This window comes from Staurois parvus, unplaced genomic scaffold, assembly GCF_062004578.1.
Source record: "Staurois parvus isolate SC_StPar_1 unplaced genomic scaffold, SC_StPar_1.0 ptg001437l, whole genome shotgun sequence".
NCBI classification, from domain to species: domain Eukaryota; kingdom Metazoa; phylum Chordata; class Amphibia; order Anura; family Ranidae; genus Staurois; species Staurois parvus.
In genome coordinates, this window is record NW_028319233.1 from 466,909 (window position 1) to 476,566 (window position 9,658).

At 45.8% G+C, this 9,658-nt stretch overlaps 1 protein-coding gene across 2 annotated transcripts in view; it reads left to right on the plus strand.

The window, feature by feature from the left end:
* ADISSP (adipose secreted signaling protein) overlaps window positions 1-7,437 on the plus strand; it is a 104,966-nt gene extending 97,529 nt beyond the window's left edge. For both annotated transcript variants that reach the window (XM_089662205.1, XM_089662204.1), the window contains exon 6: window positions 3,850-7,437. In XM_089662205.1, coding sequence (XP_089518331.1) covers window positions 3,850-3,950 — 101 coding nt within the window. In that variant the 3' untranslated portion in view covers window positions 3,951-7,437. The remainder of the gene's footprint in view (window positions 1-3,849) is intronic.
* The last annotated feature ends 2,221 nt before the right edge of the window (window positions 7,438-9,658 follow it).

A 9,658-nucleotide genomic window follows, 5' to 3' on the forward strand; every position in this document is an offset into this window, starting at 1 on the left:
CTCATAGCAAGATCATCTTCTCATGCGATTTGGGCTACTCGGCATTCTCCGAGATCTGTTCAGGAGGATGATCCTCATCTCAGTGCTACACGAGAATGCCAGGGAATGGCAACTATAGTCTCTAATATACTACTTTTTTTTTTTTAATGTACTACATTTTTGTAGTACTTTTTTTTTATACTTTTATCCAGTGTTTTGGGAAATGTTGGGGGGGTAGGGGGTGTGTGTCTTGAATAAGCATAATTTGTAATTTTTGACCTATAGTCAAATGCTGGCTTGAAGTTAGACATTTTTAGCTATTCTCCAATCAAACTTCTAAATATGCGGTTTTAAATAAAAATTTAAAGTTTTAAATATATGTGATCTGACTTATCGGCCAAAAAAGTTAGTTCTGTTCATGCAGTGGTATGATCCAGGCACCCCTACCAAGTCCACAGCCTAGTCATCGACCTTCCTTTCCTTTCGCAGTTGAGCAGTACGGCTTGGCCACCTACTCACGCTGCCAGAAAAGCTTCTGAGATTTGTTTGTAAAGTGCTTATTGCTCGGTAATACAAACTTTCCAATTCCATGAACATTATTGATCTTCATGGGCATTCTAGTCCAACCTACTGCCTTGTGAAGAAGCCAACATTTTCCTAACAGTTCAGTCCTTTTTTTTTTTTTTTTTTTTTTTGCGTTTGATATATACTGCAGGAAGGTCATCAAGTGGTCAGCCAAGCATGGATGGTCATCCTATCATGTTTAATGTGTTTTGATATTTACACACCCATGTACAGCAGGATGGTCATCCAATCATGGATTGCCAATCTTGGATGGTCCCCTGATGGTGGTCACCCAGTCTTGGACAGTCCTCCAATCCTGGTCCGTACTAATTGATTTAATGTAGGGCAGTTTATTAGTTTACTTCTTGAATTAACTACAGAAGGAAAAATTGGGAAGCATTTTGATAGATGGACAAATACTGCAGGAAGGTTGTCAGGTGGTCAGCCAAGCATGGATGGTCATCCAGTCCTGTTTAATGTGTTTTGATATTTGTACACCCATGTACAGCAGGGTGGTCATCCAATCATAGATGACCACTCTTGGACGGTCCCCCTGATGGTGGTCGGCCAGTCTTGGACGGTCCCCCTGATGGTGGTCGGCCAGTCTTGGACGGTCCCCCTGATGGTGGTCGGCCAGTCTTGGACGGTCCCCCTGATGGTGGTCGGCCAGTCTTGGACGGTCCCCCGGTCATGGTCTGTACTAAATGATTTAATGTAGGGCAGTTAATTAATTTACTTAGTATCTTCTTGAATTAACTACGAAAGGAAAAATTGGGAAGCCTTTTGATAGATGGACACATAGCTTTACAATATTGTCTAACTGCAGCACAGTGGCTTAGTGGTCGTCGGTTCAAGTCCCAGCCACGGCACTACCTGCCTGAAGTTTGCATGTTCTCCCTGTGCCTGCGTGGGTTTCCTCCAGGTACTCCGGTTTCCTCCCACACTCCAAAGACATGCTGGTAGGTTAATTGGCTTCTGTCTAAAATTGTCCCTAGTATGTGTATGTATGCATGTGAGTTAGGGACCTTAGATTGTACACTCCTTGAGGGTTAGGGACTGATGTGAATGTACAATATATATGTAAAGTGCTGCGGAAATTGATGGCGCTATATAAGTACCTAATATTAATAAACTGTTTAGGTTGACAAGATAACAAAAACTAACACTCATAATGCGTAACCAGCAAGGGAGGGATGTGAGGTGGGGGCTCTTCATTCTGAGTGCGCAAGAAACTAAGCCGCAGCCATACTGACATCTAAATGTGGTTTATGAAATGTTTAGTTTCCCAAGAGTTTCCTTAAATTTACCACAACACATGGGATGTCAAGCCTGTCAAAGAGCAGGTAATGATTTTGCACGGGATCCAAAACTCCAGAAATGTAAACCTGCAGCTCCTCTATTTAAATGGAGTACCCTATGTAAAACATTCATCTACTGTAATTACACACGCAGTTCATCTATTTAAAGCTAGTTGTGGAAGAGCACTTGTGTATGGTAGTTAATTACCGTATTTTTCTCTCCATAAGACACACCTAGGTTTTAGAGGAGGAAAACAATAAAAAAAAAATATAAAATATTCTGAACCAATGGACTGCAGACACAGTACGGGAGATGACCAGAGACTGCGGACGCAGTACGGGAGATGACCGGAGACTGCGGACGCAGTACGGGGGATGACCGGAGACTGCGGACGCAGTACGGGGGATGACCGGAGACTGCGGACGCAGTACGGGGGATGACCGGAGACTGCGGACGCAGTACGGGAGATGACCGGAGACTGCGGACGCAGTACGGGAGATGACCGGAGACTGCGGACTCAGTACGGGAGATGACCGGAGACTGCGGACGCAGTACGGGGGATGACCGGAGACTGCGGACGCAGTACGGGGGATGACCGGAGACTGCGGACGCAGTACGGGGGATGACCGGAGACTGCGGACGCAGTACGGGGGATGACCGGGGACTGCGGACGCAGTACGGGGGATGACCGGGGACTGCGGACGCAGTACGGGGGATGACCGGGGACTGCGGACGCAGTACGGGGATGACCGGGGACTGCGGACGCAGTACGGGGGATGACCGGGGACTGCGGACGCAGTACGGGGGATGACCGGAGACTGCGGACGCAGTACGGGGGATGACCGGGGACTGCGGACGCAGTACGGGGGATGACCGGGGACTGCGGACGCAGTACGGGGGATGACCGGGGACTGCGGACGCAGTACGGGGGATGACCGGGGACTGCGGACGCAGTACGGGGGATGACCGGGGACTGCGGACGCAGTACGGGAGATGACCGGGGACTGCGGACGCAGTACGGGGGATGACCGGGGACTGCGGACGCAGTACGGGGGATGACCGGGGACTGCGGACGCAGTACGGGAGATGACCGGGGACTGCGGACGCAGTACGGGAGATGACCGGGGACTGCGGACGCAGTACGGGAGATGACCGGGGACTGCGGACGCAGTACGGGAGATGACCGGGGACTGCAGACTTTTGGGGAGAGGGTACCCAAATTTGACAGGTACCCGCTCCCACTTCCGCAGAGTTGTCCCTTCCTTCCTGTAGTCTTCTGGGACACATGACGGGTCCCAGAAGACTACGGGGCCATTCACAAAGCGCAGCGCTTCTCGTGCATGTGCAGTGGGCACCCGGCTGGGAAGCCGCAAGCTGTCATAGCTGGGTGCCCACACTAAAGATGCTGGCGCCAGGGAGAGAAGACGCCGGTGAAATCAGTGGTGGTGAGGACAACGCTGGACCAAAGAACAGGTAGGACCGAGGAGCAAATTCTGCTGCACAGATGAGCCAAGCGGCTGGCCCGGTATTCTATCATGGCGGGGATGGGGGGAATACCCAGCCGGCCGCTCTAGATTCGCTCCATAAGACGCACATTCATTTTCCTCCATTTTTTGGGGGGAAAAGTGCATCTTATGGAGCGAAAAATGCGGTAGTTACAAATGCATTCTAGAGCATTCATTCTTTGCAGCGAGTGAAATTTACAAGGAATAGGTATAACTTAATGATTCCTAGGCTGGGACTTGGGTTTCGGATTTTGGGTTTTAATGCCTGCGACTAGGTTTGTATTCTAATATATCACTAGATTGTAAGCTCCCAGGATCAGGCCCCCTTATCCCTCTTGTATTGAACTGTATTGTTGCTGTATTGTCTCCTGTTATATTGTAAAGTGCTGAGCAAACTGTTGGCGCCATAAATCCTGTATAATTATAATAATAATTTGGTGGGGATAGGTTGATGAGATTGCCCTCTTCCAAATGACTTTTTTTTTTTCTTTCTTTCTTGCAGATCGCCATCATGGTACTCCCATGCTGCTGGAAGGCGTCAGATGTATTGGGGCGGAGCCAGAGTACGATTCCGAGCAGAGTGATTGGCACGGATTTGACTGAGTCTCTGATGAACTTTCCTCTCTTTTTATTGTGCTGCTCTGCTTCTAAAAACAACCAAACCTCTAAAATAGCCATGAGACTAGTAGAGATTAGATGGGAGCCTTTATCTCAATGGGTTTGCTTCAGAATGTCCGTGGCGGGAGACTTTGCTCACTTGAAACGATGGAAGGAGGTGAATGGGTTATGTACAGGGATTTGGCGCGCAATCTGTGGCTTTTTGTACCCCCTTGTGTGTCCGGTGTCTGGCCGTACAGGTGTCCGTCATTTCCTAGCATCCAGTCAGCTTCTTTTTGATGCTGGTTTGAGCTTTAAAGGGAGAAGCTGATTGGTAGCACACTCCATACCAGACACTTCATACACAAGGCCTGAGTGTTGGCCCTTCAAAACAGTCGCTGCACTTCATGTGATCGTCCAATAAAGTTTGTTCAACTTGCAACTGTATCCACAGCCGCCAAGCGTAGTATGATATCCCAGCTAAATATTCTGTGTAGTACATGGTAGATGCTAGCTAAAGAGCTGACCTGAGGTACAATGTGAAAATATTCCTGCCATTGTTGGGGTGGCCTTATATCACCCAGTAGATGGAAGAGATGTGGCGGAGGTGAACATTGAGACACGTAGGCTTCATACACATGGCATGTGAGTTTATCTAGGATCTTGCTGGTAGTAATATCCTGCGTAAAAAGTGGTCTGTAGTGCATCTCGACTTATACGGACATACAAGTGCATATGAGTTGAGAAGCGTGTTATGTATATTGCCGCTGCCTAGACATTGTTTACATGTACCCATGAACCTGAATGAGTCTTTTTTTTTTTTTTTTTACTGGGTGGCGACAGACGCAGAATGAACTCTGCCTTCAGTTAGTCTAAATGTCTGATGGTCAGAGTGATTTTCAGCGCCTCCATTGCCTAATAAATGGTTCATTCAGGGCCCAGGGGGAGATGTAAACATAAACGTGCAAGCTGCGGCAGCACAGAAGGAGAACGACGTCCTGATTCTGAAGTCCAAGGTCATTTTTGCACCACTGCCACGATCTAGTGAATGGCACATTCAGGACTGTGGAAGATGTAAATGTAAACAATGCGTAGGCAGCATCAGCAGCATAGATGCAGAATGACTGTCATTCTGAAGACAAAGGCAATTTTGCATCACCACCTCTGCCTTGTGGATGGCTCATTCATGGCCCAGGGAGAGATGTAAACCTAAACCATGTGTAGGCAGCGGCAAAAGTGCAGATGCAGGATGATTTTGTCATTCAGAAGACCAAGGCAATTTTGCATCACCACCTCTACCTTGTGGATGGCTCATTCATGACCCAGGGAGAGATGTAAACATAAACGTGCAGGCTGCAGCAGCGCAGAAGGAGAATGACGTCCTGATTTTGAAGTCCGAGGTCATTTTGCACCGCTGTTTAGTGAATGGCACTTTCAGGACTGGGGAAGATGTAAACATAAACAATGCATAGGCAGCGGCGGCAGGGCAGATGCAGAATGACTGTCATTCTGAAGACCAAGGCAATTTTGCATCACCACCGCTGCCTTGTGGATGGTTCATTCATGGCCCAGGGAGAAATGTAAACCTAAACCATGTGTAGGCAGCGGCGGCACCACAGGTTCAGAATGATGTCATTCCAAAGGACAAGGTAATTTTGCACCACCGTCTGCCTAGTGAATGGCTTATTCAGATCTGGAGGATATGTAAACATAAACAATGTATAGGCAGCAGTGCAGAATGACCTCATCATTCCCAAATCTGGGGGGGTTCCATTTGTACCACTGTTGCCTACACATTGTGTCCCTCTGGTCCGGAATGAGTCATTTAGTAGGCAGAATGAACTTGAATGAGCCTCGATTCGTTCACAATGACTGAAGGCCTAGGTCTATTTGCTCCACTGCCTAGTGAATGACTCAATCAGGACCAGTGGGAGATGAAAACATAACATGTAGGCAGCAGTGAAGGTGCAGAATGACCTCATTGTCCGTAGGCCAAGGTCATTTGCACCACTGCTGCTGGCCTGGATGAGTCATTTACTATACAACAGTTGGCAGTGCAGGAGCAGAATGACTGAAGGCCAAGGTCACCCTATGTAGGTGGTGGCAAAGATGCCGAATGACCTCGTTCTTCAGAATAAACGGAGGCCAAGGTCATTCTGCGCTTGTTCTGCCTACACGTTTACACCTTCCCCTGGCTAGGCAGCGAAAGCAGCACATATGTCCATTAACATGTAACACATGGAAACGTTTGCACAATTGTTTACATGCATACCACGGAAAAATAGGGTCAAATTTGAACTGCAAGCACAGAGTTTTCTTGTTTTTGATTTACTCATCTAAGTGCTACAGACAAAACATAGCTGAATGGGCCCATAGAATATAATTCTGCCGCATTCAGATCCAAATGGTAATGTACGGATCTGAACACTATGTATTCTATGCCCATGTGTCTAAGCCCTTTGGCTGCACTGGAGTTGACTAAACAGCAGTAAGGACTCCTACTGAATTGTGGCAAAGATGGAGTCACGGCAGCGAGTGATTATAGCAAGGCCGGATAGACTTCTCACCAGTCTTTAGGATATGACCGTCGATTTCCAAATGGAAGCTTGTAGTTCTTTCATTGGCTGCAAACGCTTATTGATTTTCTTTAAACTCTGCTCTGCCTCATTATTGGTTGGCTAACACAAAAAACATCCAACCCATCAAGTCTGGAGGACCATGGCAGTAGTGAAGGAATCATGTGCTCCACGGGATGCCCGTACTACCTAGAACATCGGCTTCTTTTGTTTTTTTGGTGGTCTATGGTTTTGCAGTATCAGCCGCCTTGGGATCCTTGCCACAATGGCAGAACTGCTTCTAGGGTTGGAATGACTTGCTGCTTCATAAAATGGTACATGTATGATGAGTACAATCAAAGCAGAACTCTGGACAGTGGGAAAAAAAAAATAAATTACCCATAAAACTTTTCTCTTAACAGAATGGGTTGCTGTATTTCCAACACCCATTGGGACTTGCCATAACTTCCAACTTGTTATACAAATTTTAGCCACCTGGCTATCATGCCTCTGTGGCTTCAGCACTTTTGAGTAACTGGCCTGGAAGATGTGATAGCCAGGTGTTCATATCCTTTGTTTCTGGGTGAGTGGCTCAAACCCAAGGTATCCATGGAATGAGGGGAGCTCTATAAAGTCTGGACCTTCTCTGAAAGCACTTGAGATGTTGGAGGACACACCACCATAGATGCTCATCAAGCTGAATAGTTGTCTGTGGTACAATCAGCTCTACCAACAAGTTCATCTCAGGTGACTTCAGATGAGGATGGACTTCAGACAGCCCTTTGTTCTCCTGTGGGATATAATTGGATGAGTGTTGTAAATTGTGGTCTTGATTCTTCACTGGAGAACCTCTTTACTTCCTATTCTGAACATCTTAAGTGTGAACTTGGTGACACTTAAAATCCTAAAATAAAAAAAATTATAATTTTTAACTCAAACTCTCGCAGTCTGTTGCATTGTATATTTTTGCTATTGTTTTTTTTTTTTTCCTGAGATTAAAATAAACTGATGTTATATTGCACTGTAAGACCATAGACTGTCTTGAAAAGTTTCTTGGGGAGCAGGCTGAGTGCGTAGAGTTGGCCATGTAACTGCTTAAAAAAAATGTTGGCTTTGTGTTGGGCTTTAATTTGTTTGTTGCTTAACTATGCCCACCCCCCCACCATACCAGGCCACATGCCCTCAATATGAGAGGGGCCCCACCCCCAAAGCACCTTATCCCCATGTTGATGAGGGCAAGGGCCTTGCCCGCAGAACCTTGACCTCCTGTTCATGGGGGACTGCGGCTGGTGGGGCATATCAGAATCTGGAAGCCTCCTTTAACAAGGGGTCCCCAGATCCCACCCCACATGTAATGAGTTCTCATTTACAAAAACAAATGTCCCTCCTGCTCTGCTGACCTGCTTTTTAAAAAAAAAAAAAAAAAAAAAAAGATGCTGCACCCAATGCTTCCACTAACTGACAGCTCCACTTTGTAGATGCTGCTAAATAATGTAATGGGGCCACCTGATGACATCACCGGGTGATATAATTGACTCAGGGAACCCCACTGACAGTAGATGGGTCATGGTTGTTAAGAATGTGGCGGCCGCCCACTCGACAACCAGATAAAATCAAATTCCTTTCTTAACTGTCGCATGCCTGGACCACATTGTAATTACCACATTTATTTATTTTGTTTTGTGAATTGAATGTAATGCTATTGTTTATGCGGCATTTACCAAGCGGTTTTTTTTTTTTTCTTTTTTTTTGTGGTAAATACCACTTCAAGTGATAGAAAATAGACATTTTTATAGGATCTCATACAGTATTTGGGAAAACACCTAAATACCTCATTTGATGTGCTTTTGTGAATGGAGCCCATTATCTTTTTTGCCCCATTATCTAACCAGATGAATACTTGCCTCATTCAGACAGCTGCAGTTCTGCTCTTTGTTTACATGCAGCTTTGCAAGTCTTCCACTCTCCTGACTATGCCTCATAGACTTTTGTTTTGTTTTTTTGTGTGTCCAGAGGCTGGAAACAGACCCATAGAAGTCTATAGGGACCTGTTACTTGCTATTTGTATTGAAAAATTTTTAATAAAAAAATGTTATATTTAAAAGTCTATAGGGTTGTCAGGGGCAGGTGCGGTCAGGACTGTGAAGGTGTGTGGTGCTCAATGTAAACAAACAGCAAAACCGTGGACATCAGATTGAGATGGGTAAACATATAGGGAGGGTGGGTTAGATGAGGTCAGGTTGGGGGAAGGGGGCAACGAGAATAATCCAAGACTACCCTGGCTGCACGATTATACTGAAGAGTATGCAGTGTTGTCACACTTTTTAAATAAAGTGGAAAATAACATCTTTCAACAGGATCATAAGAAAAACCATTACAGGGGTACTAGATGCAACAAATATTGCTGTTAAATATTATGTAAACCCATGAACTTATATTTGCAGCATTTTGCCTGTTAACCACTTCCCATCCGGCCGTTGTATATAAATGGCCAGACGGGTGGCAGTGCAGGGGCGGGTGGCCGTTTTTATAAACTGCCTCCCCACCCCCTGCTTGTGTGCGCTCCATGGGAGCACGCAGCACCACAATCCGGTGCCCGCTGTGTCCTCCGGACACAGTGGAACACCGATCGATGTATGGGACCTCTGTGTGAGGTCCCGATCATGTGATCACTGATTGGCCAATCAGTGATCACATGCAGAGTAGTGAGCAAGATGTCATTTCTGACATCATTGCTTACTACGTGTGAAATCTGTGAATGATCACTGAGGTCACATGGTACAGGGCTCTTCACAACTGCCTTGTACCATGTGACAAGCTGTGACCAATCACAGCTCACACAGTATTTCTCAATGGCTGCAAGAATGCAGCCAGAGAGAATGAGAAATGATTGCTTTTACAGCCTTTATGGGTGTAAAAGCAATCAGTGTTAAAAAAAAAAAAAAAAATCATCACCCCCTACAAGTAGTACAGTGTCACCATGGTGACACTGTACTGCTAGGGTGACAGTATGTAAAAAAAAAAACAGAAATAATATAAAAATGTTTAAAAATTATAATTTGGGTTATTTTTTTTTTAACTAAAAAGATAACGGAATAAATATTGGCTGAGATTTATGATGAAATATTTATTTGCTAAATTTTATAAGAAAAACTTTTT